Raw genomic sequence first — 23,907 nt, forward strand, 5'->3', positions numbered from 1 at the left:
TCCAAAAAGATCTCTATGGGTTTGTGGCTGGTGTGCGAATTTGAAGCTTAAAGCATATCATAGAGAGCTTAAAGCTTTTTACATCCGAGTATGTTTTTCGGGTTACATTCCAAAAATATCTCTTTAAGCTTGTGGCTGGCATGCGAATTTGAAGCTTAAAGCATATCATTGGGAGCTTAAAGCTTTTTACACTCGAGCATGTATAATTTAAAGCTTTGCCAAATTACATTTTCATGCAGCAGGAACTGTACAAAGATTTAGTTCAAGCAGCTTTCAAAAAAATGCCCAAGAAATTTTAGAAAAGCTTAAAGATAAGAAATTGTGTTTAGACTAAAATATCTGAAACTGTGACAAAGCTCATTGGAAATTTGTGAAGCAACCAAATATATACACATGGTAATTTAATATTGTCAGGCCTTGATCTAGGCTCAATAGTTATTGTAAAGAAAATCAGGAAAGCGTACAAGCTAAGGACGAGCCCTTTTTTTAATAAAATATTTCTTCCTTTCTCTTCCATGCCCTTACTTGCATTCCTTTTGATTGCCGCAAAAGAACATGGCAAATTGTCGCCAATCTTTGTGGACTTGGGTATCCGGCTCAAAACGACATTCAGGTATTTTGCCCGCCTTAACGCAATCATTAAAGCTGGTATCGAAATAGGCTTTCGGTTCCTTTTGGCACCACCTCTCAGCAAATAGTAACTATAGATGGCAGGATGGCGAATATAATAGTAGGCACTCATAACCCTCTGTATGGGATGCCTCACCAAATTCATATAAATCGGTTTGGGTAGATTTAATTTTTCAAAATCAATTCAATTAAGGTGCTCCACATACGACATGGCATCATCCACGCCCGTTATTTCCTCAGCAATGGCTTCCTCCTCATCGTAGGAATATAATACGCGTACAGTGGCGTTTTCTTTGTTCACATAGGGAGTGAAATTGTTGACTAGGGAGAGTTGTTTGATTAGAGTCATCATTGATTGTGAGCCAACTTTTTCCAAGCGATTGAAGATCAAAGCCTCTCTTTCGGCAATAACTGTATTATTCAGATCGATGGGTTTGAGAGTATAGAGCTTGGGTTTGGGGAGAACGAAAAAGCGTTAAATTTTATTGGCTTTATTTTCGTTTTTGATTTGTGTTTGAATGCAAAAGCAAAGCTTGAAAAGCTTTTGGCTGAGAAATACCCGTGTCCATTGGCATGGATTTACAGTTAATGGAAAAGGAAAAAAAGCTCGACAATGAAAAGGGGGTTTTCGAAATTCCAGGGCATTACTTGGAAATTGTTTTTTTTTCGAAGATGTGTAAATACACAGCTTTTTTTGAATACTTTCAAATTAAAGAAAAATTAAAAATTATTAAATATTAATTTCTTATTTTCATTTTGACTACGAACAACTATTTTTAGCCTGAATACAATTTCGGAGAGGCTTGGTCAAAAAGTTCGAAAAGCTTTTAGCTTTGTATTTCACAAAAACCAGAAAACAATTAACACTGTTCCGTTCGTTGAGCTTTTACACAAGAAAATATGTAGTAAAGTCTTAAATCCATATGCTGTCAAAAGCTTTTCCAGAAATTAGAGTCGAAATGAATTCAATTTGAATTTGAGGTACGCAGTTGAAAGCACTTAACATTTAATAACAGTTGGGCGCCATTTTGGTCATGAGAGGTCCATGGACATTGCCATGTCACTCTCGTTGGTCATAAATAAAGGGAATGCATAGAATCTGCGAGTTGCAAAAATACTCTGCTTGTAGTTTCCGTTAGGCGTCATTTGGAACATAAGAATATCCAACGAAACAGTTATGGTTCTAAGTAGTCCCATTGTAATGAAGTAAATATGTAGTAGAGCTTTGAAACACCCTCCAATGTATTTGAGGTATGCAGTTGAAAGTACTTCACATTAGGTTACCGTTGGGCGCCATTTTGGGCATTGCCATGGTACAAGTCGCTCTTGTTGTTAACAAATGAAGGGAATGCCTAGAACCTGTGAGTTGAAATATCACTTAGCATATAGTTTCCGTTGGTCGCCATTTGGAACATGAGAATTTTGAATGAATGTTATGGTACTTAGTAGCTCAATTGATAGCAAATTGGGACTAATAGTCTGAAGTACTTAACAATTAATTTACGTTGGGCGCCATTTGGAACATAAGAATATCCACCGATACAGTTATGGAACTAAGTAGTTCCATTGTTATAAAGTAAACATTATTAGTATAGTATTAGAGCTTTCAAGCAAACTCCAACGAACCATTGGGTGCCATATTGGTCAAGAGAGTGTCCATGGGCATTGCCACGGTTAAAGCGAAACACAAACTTATTTCTCTCGTTAGTTAGAAATAAAAATAATGCCTAGAACCTGCGAATTACAAAAACGCTGAGCATGTTGTTTCCGTTGGGCGCCATTTGGAACACAATAGTATCCACGGATACAGTTATGGTATTTAGTAGTTCCATTGATAACAAAATAAAGATCATTTCGGTTGGGCGCCATTTGGAACAAGAGAATATCCAGCGATACAGTTACGGAACTAAGTAGTTCCATTAAAAGATAATGTCTGAAACAATCTTTGAAATTGGGACTCGTAGTCTAAAGTACTTAACATTTAATTTCCGTTGGGCGCCATTTGGTACATGAAAATATCCACCGATACAGTTATACTATTTAGTAGTCCCATTCGTAGCAAAATAAGTTTAATGTCCGAAAAGGTATAAGAGATTGGGATTCGTAGTCTAAAGTACTTAACATTTAATTTCCGTTGGGCGCCATTTGGAACATCGCAGTATCCACTGATACTGCTTTGATATAAATGAGCCATTTATCAGTCCCATTTATAGCAAAGTAAAGATAATGTCAAGAACACCCTTTGAAGTTGGGATACGCAGTCGAAAGCACTTAGCATTCTCATTTACGTTGGGCGCCATTTCGGCCATGAGAGTGTGCACCTACTATGTCATGGTATAAATTCGCTTTCCTTTGTCACAATATTAAAAGTATTAAACTTTCTTAAAAGTTTAGGGTTTAAAGATTTACAAAAGGTTGAAAAGATTTGCTCAAAGGTGGGTAATTTTTGTCACTTGAAATATAAGCTTCTTTCCCTAAAAACCAAAAACAATTGACCTCTCTCCCTGCGGCCTTAATTTTTTGCATTCTTACTTGCACACCGGCTGATTGCCACAAAAATACATGGCAAATTGCCGCCAATCTTTATAGACCTCAGTGCCGGCATCAAATCGACATTCTGGCAGTTTGCCCGCTTTAACACAATCATTGAAACTTGTATCGAAATATTCTTTCGGCTCCAATTTTCGACCTCCGCGCAGCAAATAATAACTAAATACCGCTGGATGTCGTATATAATAATAGGCACTGATCACTTTCTCGATGGGATGACGAACCAAGTTGATGTAAATCGGTTTGGGTAAATCGAATTTCGCAAAATCAATCCAATTAATGTGTTCCACATATGACATGGCTCCCTCAACATCTGTAATTTCTTCAGCCATGGCTTCCTCCATGCCGATTGGATAGACCAGCTGAGTTGTGGCATTTTCTTTGTTGACATAGGCTGTGAAATTATTCACCCGTGATAGTTGTGTGATGAGGGCCATTAGGGATTGTGAGCCAACCTTTTGCAAGCGATTGAAGATTAATTTTTCTGTTTCCGCTTTGACGGTATTGTTTAGGAGACTCGGTCTTAGGGTGTAGAGCTTTGTAGGAAGGGAAGGAAAAGTAGTAGAAGAGAAGTGCCATTTTAGAGATCTGTCGAAAGCTTTTTCCATTTTGCCCATAAGCTGTGAATAAAAAGCTCTATTAACTGAAGATAAATAAGCTTTTGCAGGTATTAAACCAAGCTTTAAAAAGTATTAACAAGCTTTTTCAATTGGAAAATGGAAAGAGAGAAAAACCTTATTTTTTTAACACTTTAAGGTGGCGTAACATAAGAAGCTTGGCATGGTCTATTAATGCCAAATTATAAGGGAAAACGAAGGCAGGATTTGAGTCGACTCTGACATCCCTTTATGTTGTGTCGTCAAATATGCCATGCCATGATGACAAGCTGTTTCTGTACCATTAGCCTCATACTTTGACTTTAAGCTCCCTAAATAATCTTGCCAAATTTCCGGATTTTTTTCCCTTACATTCACAGCTGTTTTAGAACTAATTAATTGACCTCCTTCCCTTATTGCACAAAGGCACATCCTGTTTCTATAGTTCAGTTAATTTTCATTAAAAACAGATTTTTTTATGGATAAAGCTTCATACCTGCACACTGGTTTGTTTCCACAAAAATGCATTGCCATGCGACGCCAATCTTTATTAAATGTCATTTTCGAGTCAAAAGTACATGCAGGACGTTTCCCCTTCGCCACACAGTCATTAAATGTCGTATCGAAAAAGGGTTTTTGTGGCACCGCCTCGTCGGGCTCATCTTTAATGCGATTTATGAATACGAATGGATTGCGTTCTTCATAATAGGCGCTCATCACCTTTTGTATTGGGTGACGCACGAGACTAACATATATGGGTGTGGGTAAATCATATTCCGTCATATTTATCCAGTTTCTATGTTCCGAATATGAAAAATATCCCTCCAAATCGAAAAACTCCTCAAGAAATTCTTCTCGTTCGATTCGATCGAATGAAAAGTCCTCTTCCGGCGAATGATCATCGGTGTGGGCGACAAAATCATTTCTTTGTGCGAGATCAGCTAACATTTTCACCAATGTCGTACTGCCCGTTCGGGGAATTTGGGTAAAGAGAACAACATCACGTTCGGCCTTGTGGGTATTGTTTAAATCGGACGATTTCAGTTGTTCATACTGGAGATATGAGACAAGTATCCATTAAAAAAAAGATTTTCATTGGCCAATCGAAGCTTATTTATAGCATAAAGTTGGTAGGCATTTGAAAGCTTTCCCATTCGGCAGGAAAGAGCTATTAACAAAGCTTTTGCATAGATTTTTTTTTAAGAATTGTATTGTGTTTTGGGGATAGAGTCAGAAATAAAGCATTTTATAGATTTTTTTCATAGAAGACACGTGCAAAGCTGCCCATTCTCAGACTACTTAAAAAACATTACAAAAAATATATAAAACTGGTACGCTTTCGTTGTGCGCCAACGCTGGCATATTTAAGACATAATGTGCTAATATGCAAAAATACTTAGCTTGCGGTTTTCGTTGGGCGCCATTTGGAGTGTCAACCATTACCAAAATGCCTAGAACCTATGAGTTGCAAAAACTCTTAGAATGCAGTTTCCGTTGGGCGCCATTTAGAACATGACATTGTTTATCACACTGTCATGATACAAATGAGCTACTAGCCGCTTGAACTTTCGTTGGTGGCAGAATAAAAAAAAATCGAGAACAACCAATGAAGCGCACGTGCTTGGCACTTAATTTACGTTGGGCGTTATATACGTCACGAGAGTGTCCACCGATACTTATATCACATAAATAAACTCTCGTTGGTAGTGAATAAATAGAAATTATTAGAACCTATGATTTGGGCGCCATTTCAAATGTGAGAATGCTACCGATTGTATTTGTTATTGTTATTGTACAATTGAACTGCAGGGTGAGATAAAAAAAACTGCAACCAAATTCAGACTGCTGTCATTTCTTAGCCATTCGTCCGACAGCTGTTAAAATTATTCCAGTGACAGCTTATTGTATGGTTTACAAGCGTTTGGCTGGAAAACCACAAGTGGCTATGGTTAGATCACTCCAGCATTTAAATGTGAATAAATCTTTTGTGTCTCGTACCATCGCTCGTTACCGTGATACTGGTAGCGTAGCACAGCCACGTCAAGGAAATGGACGGAACGAAACAGCAACATCAGCAGAAATGTTCCAAAAAGTAAAGAAGCGACTTGATCGAAATCCGCGTTGCATTGGCCGAAAAATGGCTCGTGAGCTGAAAATATTACAATATTCTATTCGGCAAATATTGAAAAATGAGCTCGGGGTGAAGCCATTAAAATTCCAAAAAGTTCAAGAACTTACACCGCAGCAGATGAAAATATACTCAAAAGAGCTAAAGAATTGCTTCGTTTGGCCGAAATTGGTAAACTGCCGAATTTGGTTTTCTCCGTCTCCGATGAGAAAACATTCGTTGTCCAACAGTTTGTAAACAAACAAAATGATCGTGTTCACTTGCTAAGAAGGTCAGCTGAAAATGCACACCTTCGTTTGACCACCAGAACTCAAGCGCGGGGCATGGTGATAGTGTGGGCTGCCATAACAGGCGATGGTTGCTCTCCGCTCGTATTAATCGACTGTGGCATCAGAATAAATGCCGAATATTATCGCGAAAATATTCTGGAGGGTGTACTAAAGCCTTGGGCACGCAAACATTTTGGCGCAGTCCTTGGACATTCCAACAGGACTCAGCACGCGCCATCCAAGAATGGTTACAAAATGAGGTTCCTCACTTCATTTCCAGCGCACAATGGCCACCAAAATCTCCGGATACCAATCCGTTGGACTATTGTGTCTGGAGTACTTTGGAAAGCAAGGTTGGCATTAAAAAATACTAAAGCGTCGGTCACCTCATGCAAGCGCTTCGCCGGGAATGGGCCAAAATACGCAGAGCAACATTCGGGCAGCGTGTAACGGTTTCATTGGCCCTTTAAAGGCCATAATTCGTGCCAAAGATGACCAGTTCGAACAAATCTAAACATATTCTAAAATTTGATGCTATTTCCGACATTTTTTGCTTTCATTCAACAAATTAAAAAAAAAAGAATGTAGAAATTATGGCAGTTTTTTTATCTCACCCTGTATAGGACACTCCAAAATAGAGAGAATGTACAGATCAATCTATGAAGTGCAAGTGCTTGGCATTTAATTGGCGTTGGGCGCCATTTTGGTTATTATTCGTTTGGCACTCTCGTTGGAAGTGAATAAATAGATTTCGTGGAACCTATGAGTTAGGCGCCATATGGAACGTGAGAGTGCTACCGATAATTTCACTGTTTTGTTGATTTTACAAGAGACGCAAATGAAAACGCTCTCTTCTTAACAAGGTTGATACAGCGTTTTCTCGGGACAATATTAGAGAACGATGAAGTGATGGCTTGTTTTAGTGCATGGAACAGTGAAGGAAAACGTTGGGTGCCCTAAATAAGCTACATTTACAATCCTTTTCCTAGTAAACATACTTTCAAGAAAAACAATATTCTACAGCATTTGAAGAAGGGTCGAAATGACCCGTATAGATTATTTACATTCGTTAAATATTCTTTATTTTATACAACTTTATTCGAAGTTTATTTTAAACATTATCCAATGCAAAATATTGCCTATACAATCTTTGTTTACAGAAATGATAAAATTCATATTCTCGGGTGAAATTTTTGCGCACCAAGGCTTTTACATCTTCACGGATTTTGGGTTTCCAGTTATTGCTATTACGCTTGACCTTGGCCAAATCATCTGAAAACAAATTGGCTATAAAAAATCATAAACACAAATTTCCGAATTGTCTCTTTACCATAATACAATTTGGTGGCACCACGGAAATATTTAGGTATGTAATTCTCCAAAACCCTCAGGGTGACATTGACATCTTCCCACGAACCGACTACAGCAAAATCATGTTCCACAATTTCTTTGGCCTTTTGTAGGGCACCATACGAATTGAAAGGTCTAAAAACAATTAGATTTTGTTCTCAAAATAAAGTTGGAAAATTGAAAAAGTTGAACCTACTCGCAAACCGGATCGTGACCACAAAAGAACAGGGTTTGACGTATGTGTTGAGCCTGTGTTTGGGTAAAACTTGCTCCCTGCTCATAGACACATTCCGGATCGGCATTCAGAACACAATCGTGATAATCTTTCTTATAGAATTTGTCATCGAAAAATTTCTTGGTGACACGATAGTTTTGCACAGCACTCCATGGGGTACGGCGATAGTAGAACCAACTTATTACTCTTTCCACGGGGTCACGCACCAAATTTATATAGATCGGTTGGGAGGTATCATATCTACGAAAATTGATAAAGTTTACATGCATGCTATGCGCATGCGACGGACCCATTTCGTATAGTTCATCGACCAATTCCGCTTGTGCAACTTCATTCAAATGATAGCGTACGGGTGCCGAAAATGGCGCCCGACTGACACTGAAATCATTTACTTGACCCAATTGGCGTATCAATTCTATCAGTTGCTCACTGCCCACCTTGGGTACACGATTGAAGAAGAGAAAATCGAATTGGGAAAAGGGGGTGTTGTTCAGAAGTTTGGGATGCAGGCGTTCCAGCTGTTGGACAAACGAAAAAGAGGGAGAGAGAGAGAAGACATATGATGAGATGTAACAAACTTGCTACAATTTATGTACTACTAAACCTCTTCCCAACTACATGTATGGAGAAGTGCCTTCAAATGCGAAGCATGTCTATTATGATTTATGGGAAATGTGCTGGTGCGGAAAGATATTCCGAAAATTTTGTTATTGCTATGAGTTGGGAAGGATTGCAACTATTCTGAAGGTTTCTATCTTTGAAGATCTACGAAGTGCAGTTATATTGTATGAATATTTAGAACAACACATTTTTTTTGGGAAAAAACGTTCCTCTAATTTTTGGAAGTTAAAAATCCTTGAACATGGACCAGTTTTAACGAATAAATTCCATGTTACAGCATGTCAGACAAATTGTTGTGAATGTGAAATTTTTATATTCTCAATCAGAAGAAAGCAGCTAAACTCGCCGGTATCCAAAGTTAATCTTTTTAACCTGGAGAATCTCTTCGAATATCTACTGCATATTTACAATATAATTTAGTTTATATTTAGATAATCTTTCATTCCGTTGGACGCCACTTAAATTATTTGTCTTTGTATTGTCAGATTTCCAGGAGTTAGATGTAAAAATATATAGTATAAAAGCCACGTTGGTCGCCAACCTCTGTTCCTCTATCCCAGTAGAAAACCCGAAGCCTCCTTTAAAAATAGAAGCTTCAGTGCAATGCCTTCTATGGGATTAGAAATAGAAATTATACAAGAGTATATATTTTAGAAATCATGTTGGGCGCCAACATACAGAAAACATGTATGGTAAAACATTGGACCGCCCACTTTGATTAACTAGCTTAATTTTCACCCTGTAGTGTATTACTCATTGTATTATCAGCTTTGCAGGAATCCAAATTGGAATTAAAATAATATATTATGTGAAAGTCACGTTGGGCGCCAACCTTCATATCAATGGAAAAGCCTTAGAAATTAAGACACAACCTTTGAAAACTAAATTTAAAGAAATCTACATTAGAATAGATGTACATTTTTTGATAATCCCCTTGGGCGCCAACCTCTATTCCAATAGAAACATTTCAAAACTAGGCCACCCAGTGAGAACTAGGAGCATCAGTTTTTATTGAATAATAATTAAAAGTCGGTTTTTCAAATCCCATTGGGCGCCAACCTCTATTCCAATAGAAAGGATTCAGAGCTAGACCCCCAATTCTTTTGTTGAACTAGACACGACTAGATTAGAATTCAGCTTAGAATTGAAAACAATATTTTTAAAGTCATGTTGGGCGCCATTTTTAGTTATAGCAATAAAAAGGCATTCATTCATGGTAAACATGGTCCCTACTTTAATCAGTTCGCTTCATTTTCACCTGGTAGAATATTATTATATTACCAGATTTGCAGGAATCCAAATTGGAAGTAAAATAATGTATATTTTTGAAAAACACGTTGGGCGCCAACCTTCAATCCAATAGAAAAACTTCAGAAAGTAGGAGTTTCTTCTATTGATTTCGACACAAATTTTTAAAACTAAATTCAAAGAAATGTAACTTAGAATAGATATAAATTTTTGATAATCCCGCTCCAATAGAAACGTTTCAAGAGTAGGCCTTTCAGGGAGAACTAGAAGCTTCAGTGTCTATTGAATCAGAATTAAAAGTCTGATTTAGAAAACCACTTTGGGCACCAAACGTCATTCCAATAGAAAGGTTTCAGAGCTAGAATTCCAGTTCTTCTGTTGAACTAGACACGACTAGATTAGAATCCAGCTTAGAAATGAAAACAATATTTTTAAAGTCATGTTGGGCGCCATTTTTAGCTATATCTTAATTTAGTTCACCTTATTTTCACCCAGCAGTATATTATTGTATTTCCAGATTCACAGGAATTCCAATTAGTACTAAACTTTATCTTTTGAAAGACACGTTGGGCGCCAAACCTCCATTCATATGAAAAAACTTTAGAAAGTAGGAGTTTCTTCTTCAAGAACAACAGAAATGTTTCAGAACTAGGCCTTCAATTTATGACTAGGCGCTTCTGTGAGATATCTCTATAGAATGAACTATATTTTAAATAAACTATATTTTTTGAAAGACACGTTGGGCGCCAGCCTCCATTCATATGGAAAAACTTCAGAAAGTAGGAGTTTCTTTTCCAACAACAACACCAGAAATGTTTCAGAGCTAGGCCTTCAATTTATAATTAGGAGCTTCTGTGTGATATCTTCTATAGAATTAGACAGAATTTAAGGAATCTAGCTCAGAATTGAAAATCTTTTTTTTTCAAAGTCACGTTGGGCGCCAATTTTCGCCATTTCGGTAAAATATATATTATGCAATAGAAAGTATTCATGGTAAACATGTTTATTTCATTAGAATAGTTTTGCTACAAAGAATACTTTAAAGACTTTCAATAGAAGTGTTAAAGGCCTAAGGTCTTCTGTTTCAATAGGAGAACTTCAGGGTGCCAACTTCAGTTTCAATATAACTACGTCTGCTACAGGTCTTCTATTTAAATAGCAGAGTTTCAACCTAATACCTTATATTTAAATAAAAGAGCTTCAGTCTAAGAGCCTCAGTCTAAGGTCTTCTATTGCCATAGAAGAGCTTCACTCTAAGATCCTCTATTTCCATAGGAGATCTTCGTCTGAGGTCTCGTTTTCCAATAAGAGAGCTTCAGCTAAGAGAGGAGTTAAGGTCTTCTATTGACATAGAAGAGCTTCAGTCTAAGGTCTTCTATTGCCATAGAAGACCATCAGTCTAAGGTCTTCTATTGCCATAGAAGAGCTCCAGCTTTAGGTCTTATATTTCAATAGAAGAGCTCCAGCCTTAGGTCTTCTATTTCAATAGAAGAGCTCCAGCCTTAGGTCTTCTATTTCAATAGAAGAGCTCCAACCTTAGGTCTTCTATTCCTATAGAAGAGTTCCAGCCTTAGGTCTTCTATTTCAATAGAAGAGCTCCAGCCTTAGGTCTTCTATTTCAATAGAAGAGCTCCAGCCTTAGGTCTTCTATTTCAATAGAAGAGCTCCAGCCTTAGGTCTACTATTTCAATAGAAGAGTTCCAGCCTTAGGTCTTCTATTTCAATAGAAGAGCTCCAGCCTTAGGTCTTCTATTTCAATAGAAGAGCTCCAACCTAAGGTTTTCTATTTCAATAGAAGAGCTCCAACCTAAGGTCTTCTATTTCAATAGAAAAGCTCCAACCTAAGGTCTTCTATTTCAATAGAAGAGCTCCAACCTAAGGACTTCTATTTCAATAGAAGAGCTCCAACCTAAGGTCTTCTATTTCAATAGAAGAGCTCCAACCTAAGGTCTTCTATTTCAATAGAAGAGCTGCAACCTTAGGTCTTCTATTTCAGTAGAAGAGCTCCAGCCTTAGGTCTTCTATTTCAGTGGAAGAGCTCCAGCCTTAGGTATTCTATTTCAATAGAAGAGCTTCATCCTAGGGTCTTCTACTATAGTAGAAGAGCTCCATCCTAGGGTCTTCTACCACAGTAGAAGAGCTCCAGCCTAGATTTTCTAATTTCAATAGAAGATCTCCAGCCTAGGGTCTTCTATTCCAGAAGAAGAGCTCCAGCTTAAAGGCTTATATTCCAGTAAAAGAGCTTCGGCCTAAAGTCTTCTATTTTCATTTTATTTTTTCCATCCTAAGGTCTCCTATTTTAATAGAATAAGATTTTTTTATTTCAGGCTTCCAAATATATTCCAAAACTTTCAAAATTTCTTTCAAAAATATTTGTTTTTTTATTAAATTGTACTTTATTTTCGCTAAGACTTTAGAAATTCTTTGATTATACATAGGTAAAAAAAATTGCGTATCTTAATATAGCTTATGGATCTAAGTACATTAAAACTTTACAAAAAAAAAAGCACTGAGTTTACTCTTCTTCGTCGACTTCTTCTTCTTGACTATCCGGTATCAACATGTAGTCATCATTGTCCAAAGATTGGCCATCGCTGATGGCATTATACTGCAAATAGAGACGCTGCTTGCAGAATTCATAGAACTCAATTTCATGGGTGAGATTTTTGCTCAATATCATGCGGGTCTCTTCACTGATGGGGCGCGTAACGTTGTTCTTATTGACACGGGAGAAACGGTCTCTGCCCTCTGGAAAGAATAACACGAACAAAAAGACAATCAAGCTAGCCCCTTGGGGAAAGTGGGAAATTTAATCTCACCATAATACACCGTTTTGGCATTTGTAAAGAATCGTGGTATATAGTGTTCCAAAACTGACAGCGTAATGTTGGTGTCTTCCCAGGTACCCACTACAGCATAATCTTCCTCTACGGTTCGCTTGGCTTTTTGCATGGCAGCTTTGGAATTGAAGGGCCTAAAAAATGTATATACATATTTTTTTAACTCAAGATTCTGCCAAATTCTCCGTCTTTCATCTGCTCCAAACTTACATGCACAACTTCTTGTTTTGTCCACAAAAGAACAAGGTCTGACGACGATGATCTCCAGCCGGGTTCTTAATTTGCATTTGATTGAATTGACAGTGGATATCTCCGGTCTTGACACAGGTATCCAAGTCCATTTCCATAAATTCTTTTGGCGGCATTGGTGGTGCTCTGTCACCCAACTTGGCCTTCAAATCGCGATAATACCATTCGGCACGTACATAATAATGCCACGAACGGATGCGTTCAATGGGATCGCGTACCAAATTAATGTAAATTGGCCGTGGCATATGGTGTTGGGTAAAGTTGATATAGGCAATGTGCTGGCTGTAGATGCGTGGCCGTGTCAGATTATAGATTTCATGAATCAATTCCTTTTGCTTGGGTGGCTGGAGGAATATGGTCTCATGGGGTTTTCCCACATCGCGGGAGTGTACAAAATTATTGACTTTACCCAATTTTACCATTAACTCCATCAAAGATTGGCTACCCACTTTGGGTACCCGATTGAAGAATACAACATCGACCTCAGCTCTTTTGGTGTTATTCAATGCATCAGCCGAATACAATTCATCGTCTTCGTATTCATATTCCTCTTCGGTCTCTTCTTTGGGGTGTTTACTTTTATGGCCATGGCCAGGCTTTTCATCTTCTTCTTCATCATCATCGTCATCATCATAATTGTCTTCGTCATCATACTCCTCCTCGTCATCATCATCATCATCATGTGCCATCTTGTGATGTTTGCTGTGATGCTTCTTACCATGATGGCCATGGTTTGTTTTTCCGGCTTTGCCTCCATGCTTTTCATGTTTGTCACCGGCTTTGCCGTTCGGGGCCAAGGCCAACTGCAAGCGATCACTTTTCTTGTGGTGACTAAGATGATGTCTCTTTCGATTCTTGGGTACTCGTATTTGATGTGTCGATTCATGCTCATCTAAATCACGATCAATGTGTCGCTGATGACGCTGTTGGAAAATGATTTTGAATTTCAGTTGTAAAAAAAAATGTCTCCCTTTTACAATGTTGTCTCACACATACAAACACAGAAAAACCTTTCACCATGACCTTCTTGAACATATAAGTGCAGATTGGACTCTCCAACAGGCGGATGAATGCTTGCTAATGATGCGACACAGAACTACATTTATTTGGCTCGGAAGTTTTTAAAATTAGTACGGAAACACACACAAACACAGAGACGACAAATGGAAAAGAATTGAGAGTTGGAAAAATGCTCTGACTTCTTTCGATCAAAATTAGAGCTTATTTATCTGTTAAATTTTAATTGTTTTTTGTGAAGAATTTCTTAAAATAAATATCTGAGCTAAATTTTTATTTTAAAATATTTCTAATTATACATTGTACGTTTGTGCAACGGAACCCAAAACATTTGAAAAGCTTGGGTGCTTCGGAGGCCTGAACACATAAATGAATTGTCTTAAGGTACAAGTACATAAAAAGCTTGAAGTCATGGCTAGGCATATTTTGTGACATTTCATAAAGGGATTACAGAGCCGCACTAAAATCTAACCGTCGTTTCCCATTGTAATTTGACATTAATATGCCTAGCCATGACTTCAAGCTTTTTATGTACTTGCACCTTTAAGAATATTTCGTAGCCACATAAGATAATCATTTCCTGGCATGAAAGAACAAAAGAATTAGGGGAAGGTAGTTCAATTTTAGCCCATAATTTGAACCAGACATCCAGCCAAACAATTAAGTTGGAGATACATATGCAGTTTGGACTCGCTACATAGCATATTAAGTGACCCATTATAAGAAAATGTCGGAGTAGCTCACGAAGTTTGCCGCCGTTGTCCCTTATAATTTGACATGCCATGCAAAGGTGCCAAGCTGCTTATGTGTCCCTACCTTAATTCTTTGGCTGTCTTTCTAGTTCAGATTATGGCTCACCCTAAATTCCTTTGTATTTTTAAAGTAAATTCAGGAGAAGATATTTCCCAAAGTTATCTATTTCTATAGGGGTTGCTCAGCGTAGAGACTCCTCTTGGAATTACCTATATTCGGATTATTTGATCAATCATAAAAATGTTTCTATGGTAAACATACCTTAAGTTGTGCTTGACCAATTATCAGGATTAACCCGGTTAAAAATTTCGTATCTAAACGCGCTAATGTAACTAAGCCTGAAACATATCAAAGCTTATATCGTGACTACGTCGTGGAAATACAACACTGTTGGCAGTTTTATGTTTTCATCTTTTACCAGATTTGATCTGTATCAGTCTTTAGAACTTGCGCTCTTCGTTTCATATTCTTGCTATGGAAATGTCAAATTAAAAGGAAATATCCAAGTTGCTAAGTTACTGTGACGCCGTTGCTCTTTATAATTTGGCTTCGACGAAGCAAGATATATGAATCTGTTTTATTCTATTCTGACGATCTGTTTCAGCCTTTAAGGTGGGAATACAAACACGCTTATCTGGCTGGCTTCTTCGGAAATGAACAGAGGAGCTCATGATCAAAACCGAACTCAGTCAACCTAGAACTGCTTTGTTCATCTACGAAGAAGCCAGCCAAATATGCGATTTATGTATTTCCACCCTTAGAACTTAAGCTCTTAGCTTCATATTCGTGCTTTGGAAATGTCAAATTAAAAAGAAATGTTCAAGTCGCTTAGTAACTCTGACGGCGTTGCCCTTTATAATTTGCAAGATATGTGATTCTGTTTTATTCTATAAATTGTCGTTTACATTTACCAAAATCGAGTTGATTTCAACTGTAATTTCTACAACGTGGACACATCAAATGGAATCGATTCTCAAATCCAGTGGATTTAGTTAGAGGTATATGTAACGGAATTGACAATTGAAATGCACTAGTTTTGTTATGTATATATGGGGTTTAAGGCTTGATAACATTTTTAATTAAAATATATTGGTAACCCTGCTTTTGCAAAAGACGAGACAATGTACTAAATTTGTTCACTGTCAAAAAAAAAAAAACAAATTTGTCAATTTATAAAAACAATGAAGTGTTTTTTCGCCAATTAAATAGTTGCCATTTGTATTAATTTTGCCCTTCATGATTCGTTTGATATGCCTGCTTTTTGGGTTTTCAGCAAAATTCAATTGTTTTCTTTTATGTTTGTTAGTAATGTCAAAACATATTGAGCCTCTAACACACGATATGTTTTTTGTACATATGTAATACCAAATTTTTCCATGTGTAGAAGTTGCACATATTATGTGATACGCGAACGCCATCACAGTGGTGAAATACTTGAGAAAAGTACATACCATGGTAGAAGGATATAGGTAGATGCACAAACGCTTGGGAACATTGTAGATTTTTATATATTTTTGTAATACGTCGCAAATTGGAGTTTGTTATGATGTGAATTTTTCAACAATTTTCACAACTTTCAATAATTTTTCATTTAATTTCAATTTTTTTTTGATAGTTCATTGTCCTAGCAGCTGTGTCGAGGCGTTTACTTATATTCTTCTACCATGGGTGTACCAAAAAAAAAACAGCTGATTATTTCATTAGCTCCTTAGGAAAGGCATTGATCATGTGTACATTTCTCACTTCTAACAATATATGCTAACGTATATTTAAAAGGTCTAAAAGCTTAATTATTTTTCTTGACTTTTTGGGTAGCAGCTGTGTCGACTGCAACTATCTGTATTCTTCTACCATGTGATGTATAGTTAACTAATCGCCCAGTTATTGAACGATTCACTGAAGTGACCCACGGAACTAGATCAATAAAATTCATTCTTTGTTTTTATTTATTAAAATAGCCAGCTGGAATATTTATTTGTAAAATGAAATAAAATTGTTGAAAATGCATATCATTGGCGTCGTAGAAGAAAACCTATTAAAATCTAATTATTTTTGAAAAAAAATATAAAAAATTGAAATATCTATGTTTCCAAACAGTGATACATCTACCTGTATTCTTCTATCATCATACAATACAGATAAATAAAAATGTGCAAATAAGGCCACATTCACACTGGCACCTAAATTATGCATTATCCAATGATATTGACATTTATTTGACACATATTCAAATAAATTAATATTTATATTGTCACGGCGTATTTCAATAAATCATATTTGAATTAAGACTTATTTCATTATTCTAATAAAATGCGATTTATTTAAAATTGCTTTAGATAATAATGCACAACAAGCTTTCAATTTTTTTTAAGATGAAGGAACAAGCGATGCTCAAGGTAGCTTGTTTATATTACTATGTAATAGGGTAAAGGGCTAAAGGCTAGCTATCTTTCATTAACTTTCAATTTCAAGCATATTTAAAGATTTAAATTGAAGAAGAGAAAAGCTAGATATTTAAGGAATTAGCTTTTAAGCTTATGTTCTAATTAAACAACAACAAAGCCTTTGAAGTAATAACAAGTAATTTTTTTTAGAGAAGTGAGAGTACATAAAACGCTTTTTTGAGTGGCTTAAATGTGAGAATACATACCTAAAACTCCTTTGATTCTCTACGAAGAAGCCAGCCGACGATGCCGGTCAAAAAAAAAAACAGCGTTTTATATTTTCACCTTAAGTTATCGGCTCGCTTCTTCGTAGAGGAACAAAGGAGTTTTAGGTTTACTTAGTTCGATTTTGTTCTTTTTCGAAGAAGCCAGCCGATGATTTAAGCCCGCTAAAAACAAAGCTTTTTATGTACTCTCACCTTAAGTATTGCTTAATTTAAAACATAAATTTCATATCAAGGGAAAATTTGAAGTTGTGAAGAACAGTTTCGAGGCGTCTTCATTTCTAGTCAAAATATGAGCTCTGATTTTGCCGTTTTTGTAACATGTATTGCACATGCCTTAAGCCTTATCCACACCGAACTCGTTTAATTAAATTGCGGCATTTAATTATATATTACTTGGATTACAGGGTGAGATAAAAAAACTGCAATCAACTTCAGACTGCTGTCATTTATTATTCCATTGACAGCTCATTATATTGTTTACAAGCGAACAAAAGCATTTTGGTGTTAATTATCCAGAAAAAAGTTATTCGTGATGGAATTCAAGCGTGATTTCTTTATATTTGGCTGGAAAACCACAAGTGGCTATCGTTAGTGCACTCCAGAATTTAAATGTGAATAAATCTTTTGTGTCTCGTACCATCGCCCGCTACCGTGTCAAGGAAGTTGATGGAAGAAACCGGAAACATCAGCAGTAATGGTTCGAAAAGTAAAGAAGCGTTTTGATCGAAACCCGCGTCGCAGTGGCCGAAAAATGGCTCGTGTGCTGAATATATCGTAATATTCCATTCGGCAAATATTGAAAAATGAGCTCGGGGTAATGCCATTGAAATTCCAAAAAGTGCAAGAACTTACACCGCACCAGAAAGAAAACAGACTTAAAAGGACTAAAGAGTAGCTTCACTTGACCGAAAGTGGTGAACTGCCGAATTTGGTTTTCTCCGTCTCCGATGGGAAAACATTCGTTGTCCAGCAGTTTGTAAACAAACAAAATGATCGTGTTAATTTGCCAAAAGAGTCAGCTGAAAATGTGCACCTTCGTTTGGCCACCAGAACTCAAGCACCGATCATGGTGATGGTGTGGGCCGCCATAACACCCGTGGTCCTCTCCGCTCGTATTAATCGACCGTGGCATCAGAATTATTGCCGAATATTATCGCGAAAATATTCTAGAGAGTGTATTAAAGGGGAAAAATAGGGCGAAAATATTATAGAGAGTGTATTAAAGCCTTGGGCACGCAAACATTTGGGCCGCATACCTTGGACATTCCAACAGGACTCAGCACCATCGCATTCGGCACGCGCCACCCAAAAAATGGTTACAAAATGAGGTTTTTCGCTTCATTTGCAGCGCACAATGACCACTAAAATCTCCGGATATAAATCTGTTGGACTATTGTGTCTGGTGTTTTTTTGGAAAGCACGGATGGCACTAACAAATAAAAAAGTGTCGATCACCTCAAGCAAGCGCTTCGCCGGGAATGGGCTAAAATACCATAGACCAATATTCGAGCAGCGTGTGACGGTTTCATTGACGGTTTGAAGGCCATAATTCATGCCAAAGGTGACCAATTCAAACAAATCTAAACTTATTCTAGAATTTGATACTATTTCCGACATTTTCTGCTTTCATTCAAAAAAAAAAAATTAAAAAAATGTAAAAATTATGGCGTTTGACTTTGTTGCAGTTTTTTTATCTCACCCTGTAAATGCGACCTGCATTTTATTCACAAAAAGACATAGACAGATGGACTAACTATGAAAATTCTCAAAAGTAACTATAGGACTATCTTGCTTCCTTCTCCATGTTACAAACAAATTCACATAATACCCTCACCACTATGTATGGTATAAAAAGTATTCAAATAATTACAAAAGGTTTTCAAATCATCGTTGTCATACTTAAGTGTTTAGAAAAAATTGCTAAGTATGTATCTGAAATTGCATTAACCCAACTGAAAATTGAAATATTCGTCGAATCGATCATTTATAATAACGAAATAATTAATTAGTGAAACCCTTAGCCGGTTTATAGATCCCTGGATAGTATATTAAAGGAAAAACGGTTTGTAAATCCCTGCAGCTAAATCGAATTGTAAAGCCCTCTGAGATGATAGAATAAAAGCCTAAAACTATGCTCTATTTTCTTCATTAAAAATTAAATATATTCATTATTTAAAAATTCCATAAAAATTGGTTTATTAAAAAAAAATATATATCTATTTTGTATTATAATGGCAAGTTAATTAAAAACATCCAACGGCGGTAAGCCTTTGGCTGTATGTTCCAAATAAATGGCAATATATTGTTTATAGAGACGTTGTTTGCAAAAACGATAGAACTCGATTTCGTTTGTCAGATTTTTGCTCAAAACATGGCGCGCCTCTTCGGTAACTTGGGGGCGGAAGGTGTTGCGATTTGTTTTGCGCAACTTTTCAGATTCTGCAAAAAATAGAAGTTAACGGTGATTTTCAAAATCCAAATTCGATTAGAAAATGAAGACATACTATAGAATTCATCAGCAGCACCGGCAAAGAAACGTGGTATATAGTGTTCTAGAACGGTCAGTGTCACATTGGTGTCCTCCCACGAGCCCACAACAGCATATTTTGTTTCAACATGACGTTTGGCCCTTTGCATGGCTTGGTAATTATCGAACGGCCTTAAAGAGAGACATATGAAAAATTCCACTCACTTCCATTGTGCCAGAGCGTAGCTATCTACTCACATGCATGTTTCGGCATCTTGACCACAAAAGAACAACGTCTGACGACGATGATCACCCAGCCCACGACGTTCGTTACGCTCAAATACACATTCAGGATCTTGACTCAAAACACATTCCGAGAAATCTTTTTTCAAAAACTGAACACTGGGCAACTTATATTGTTTGGGAAAGAGTTTTTTACGTTCAGCAATGTACCAGGGCGCACGAATGTAGTAGAACCACGAAATAATACGTTCAACCGGATCACGTACCAAATTCATGTAAATCGGTTCCGGATAGTCCAGATCTTCAAAGTCAATGTAGGCCACATGTTTGGAATAGGATGCCGGTTGTTCAACATTCAATATCTCCTCCACCAAACTCTCTTCGAAACTGGGTGTCAACATGATCGTTTCAGTACTGCTTGCCTTGTCGCGCGTCGCCTTGAAGCCATTACGTTTGGCCAACTGTTTAAGGAGTTCCATCATTGTTTGACTACCGACTTTGGGTACTCGATTAAAGAAAATCAAATCAATTTCGGCATTTTTGGTATTATTCAATTTATCCGTTGTCAGGGAGTTTAACTAATCGTAAAATTGTAAATTGTTTCCAAATTAGAATTTTGATAGAGTTAGGGGAGGTAAATAACCAAAATTGTTGTTAATCAAGGATACTTTTTTGGGGGGATGTGGGGGGTGGGAATTTTGGGAAACGGGAACATGTGATGTGGATGGTTATCGAAATCGAAAAATTTGAAAGGTATTCTGTGCGTCACACTAATACAACAACTACTCCCTTTCACCCGCTTACAACACCATGAAAGATTATCTAAGATTAGGGAAATGCCTAACGACCTCGAAATTTTCCATTACAGCAAGTTGAAAGACCAGATCTTGTCCTTAGAATTCAAATATCATTGCATACCTTTAGGCGTAGGGCTGTTCGTTGATAGGAATATATTTTTATAATAGTCCATATACAGGGCGAGATGAAAAAACTGCAACCAACTTCAGACTGTTGTCATTTCTAAGCCACTTGTCCGACAGCTGTTAGAATTATTCCAGTATTGTTTATAAGCCTACAAAAGCATTTTGGTGAGAATTTTCCAGAAAAAAAGTTATTTCTGATGGAATTCAAGCGTGATAGTGAGATTTTTTTTTGTATTAGGCTGGAAAACCACAAGTGACTGTGCACTCCAGCTTTAAATATGAATAAATCGTTTGGGTCTCGTACCATCGCTCGTTACCGTGTACTGGTAGCGTAGCCCGACGTCAAAGAAGTGCACTGAAGAAAACAGCAACATCAGCAGAAACGGTTCGAAAAGTAAAGAAGCGACATGATCGAAACCCGCGTCGCAGTGGCAGAAGAATGGCTCGTGAGCTGAACATATCGCAATATTCCATTCGGCAAATATTAAAAAATGAGCTCAGGGTAATGCCATTGAAATTTCAAAAAGTGCAAGAACTTACACCGCAGCAGAAAGAAAATAGACTCAAAAGAGCTAAAGAGTTGCTTCGTTTGGTTGAAAGTGGTGAACTGCCAAATTTGGTTTTCTCCGATGAGAAAACATTCGTTGTCCAGCAGCAAGATGATCGTGCTGATCAGCTGAAAACTTGCACCATCGGTTTGTCACCAGAACTCAAGCGCCGGCCGCGGTGATGGTGAGGGCCGCCATAACAGCTGATGGTCGCTCTCCGCTCGTATTAATCGACCGTGGCATTATAATAAATGCCGAATATTGTCGCGAAGATATTCTGGAGGATGTATTAATTAATACTCAAATTTCGTGTTTAAAGTTCCTATGGCAAAAATATAACAAGACCTCCCTTTATTCGGTATTTTGACGATATAAGCAACATTTTTCAGCGGAATTGTTTCAAATTTGATAATATTAGCGACATTATTCATCGAAATTGTTTCAAATTTCGTATCTGATATATTTGGAATTGGTACTACAGGCACTTTTTTTATTGTTTTCCTTTTAGCGGGTATTACCTTCCCGATATACATTTAAAACAAGTAAATTTAATTTTCGATTTAGACTTTATTGAAAGTCATCAAATTACAGTCTGAATTCGACTGCAAAGCATAGAAAATTTTAATGTCAAAACTCGAACTATGCCTACCTAATTACCAGGTGTACTTTTGAATGGAACTGGCGCATTTGTTTTATTTTCGAAGACAAATATTTTATCCGTTGTGTGGGTTTTTTTAAATCTAGGGGTGCCTTGTTCGACGCTCTGGTTGGCAAAAGTAATTGAGAGATTTGGCAAATCCTGTATTTTCCCGACGCAAACGGTGGAGTTCTCCATAAACAAAAAATATCTCGTGTTAAGGAAGTCAATCAAAGTAAAAACTTCCAGTACTGGAGGGTGAAAAATTATCCCCTGTCGTTATCCGTCGAAGTTGATAAAAATTCAATTTTGATCCTGGCTTCACTGAAACTTATCGACTTTATCTCTGACTTTGACAACAATAAAAATAAATACCTAAATTCGAAGGCAACACGTATAAAACGTGTTTTAACTTCTCAATGTCAAAAATCGACCTATGTCTCCCTAATTACTACGTGCAACTTTTCATTGGAACTGGTTCATTTGTTTTATTTCCAAAGCAGTTACTTTAACCGGTGTGGGGGTATAAAAAATTGGGAATTTTTTATTTGTATAATCTAGAGGTGGCTTCTTTGACGTTCCGACCTTTGAGAATCGTGTATTTTCGCGTCCCAAAACAGACCAAAGAAAGAAAAAATAATTTTGTGGATAAAGTCGGCCAAGTAAAAATGTTAAAACGTCCAGTACCGTAGGGCTTTGAAACATACACTTTCGTCACCCGTCGAATTTGAAAGAAATCAAATTCGATCCAGGCTTCACCATATTGCTCTGATTTCGACGGCAACACATATGAAACTGGTTTTCACTTCTCAATCTCCAAAGTCAACCTATGTCTCACTAATTACTACGTGCAACTTTTTAATGCAACTGGCTCATTAAGGTGAGAGTACATAAATAGCTTGAAGTCTTTATATTGGATATTTTGTGACATATCATAAAGGGATGTCAGAGCCGCACTCGAACTCCGCCGTCATTTCCTTTAATAATTTGACATTAATATGCCCAGCCATGATGCCAAGCTGCTTATGTACCCTCACCTTTAGTTTTATTTTCAAATCAGTTACTTTACCCGGTATATAAGGAGGTATGTGGAGGTATATAAAATTCGGACATTTTTTATTTGTTTAATCAGTGCGAACAATGGAAATGAATTTCCTAGTCTCATAACTGACTACGGTGGTATTCCTCACAAAAAAGTCAGCCAAGGTTAAAAAATTACAGTGTATGGGTTAAATAGTCCAGAAGAGATTGGGGTCGTTGATTCATTAGCTGGTCGAACGCTGCCGATATCCGTCGAAGGTTAATGAAAAATGAATTTCCATCGAGGTCTTAAGTTCGACGGCAATGCATATGCATTTTTTGAAAATCGCTTTTAACAAGGAGGCTAACAATATGGTGGATATTGCGAGAGTAAAAGAATTCCCGCATTGAAAAATTTCGATAAAATACATCAGAGGAGCCCATCTCACGAACCCTTCAGAAAAGGAACACAAAGTGAGTCCGAATATAAAAAGGTTGGTAATTCTTTAGCAAAGACTAGGGATTTTGTAAAAATATCCCGGTCTTTTTCAAAGAGGAAAATGGCCGCGGAGACTGGGAAAGTGAAGCCATCTTACGCAAATTCGAACTATAGGAACTAGTTCCCCAATGCTGTGACCGATAGCAGCGGTGGTTTTAGCATTTTCCTTTTAGAATACCAAAGTTTCGTTGAGGACTTTACGAATTAACGATGGATATTTTGATTTTTTTATCTCACGAACCCTTTGTAATAGCATCACAAAGTGAGTCCAAATATAAAAAGATTGGCGATTTTTTATCAAAGATGGGTGATTTTGTAAAAATATTTTGGCCTTTGTCGAAGAGGAAAATCGCAGCGGAAACTGGGCAAGTTATACCATTTTCTCCAATTGGAACTATAGGAACGAGTTCAGT

General features: G+C 37.1%; 1 protein-coding gene across 4 annotated transcripts in view; it reads right to left on the reverse strand.

Moving 5' to 3' along the window:
• LOC101896643 (heparan sulfate 2-O-sulfotransferase pipe) overlaps positions 1-23,907 on the reverse strand; it is a 227,631-nt gene that overhangs the window by 18,903 nt on the left and 184,821 nt on the right. Inside the window, exons 6-8 of one of the 4 annotated variants that reach the window (XM_059129314.1) lie at positions 7,720-8,276; positions 7,504-7,658; positions 7,199-7,445 (exon numbers count right to left, since the gene is read on the reverse strand). The exons of 1 other annotated variant lie outside the window; for it this stretch is intronic. In XM_059129314.1, coding sequence (XP_058985297.1) covers positions 7,285-7,445; positions 7,504-7,658; positions 7,720-8,276 — 873 coding nt within the window. In that variant the 3' untranslated portion in view covers positions 7,199-7,284. Of the gene's footprint in view, positions 1-7,198; positions 7,446-7,503; positions 7,659-7,719; positions 8,277-11,984; positions 12,376-12,446; positions 12,602-12,677; positions 13,640-19,364; positions 19,597-19,661; positions 19,817-19,882; positions 20,446-23,907 lie in introns of those variants that run through there. 2 more of the 4 variants (XM_059129311.1, XM_059129312.1) reach the window with 2 other exon arrangements.

The sequence above is a fragment of the Musca domestica genome, unplaced genomic scaffold, assembly GCF_030504385.1.
Source record: "Musca domestica strain aabys unplaced genomic scaffold, Musca_domestica.polishedcontigs.V.1.1 6, whole genome shotgun sequence".
Classification (NCBI taxonomy): domain Eukaryota; kingdom Metazoa; phylum Arthropoda; class Insecta; order Diptera; family Muscidae; genus Musca; species Musca domestica.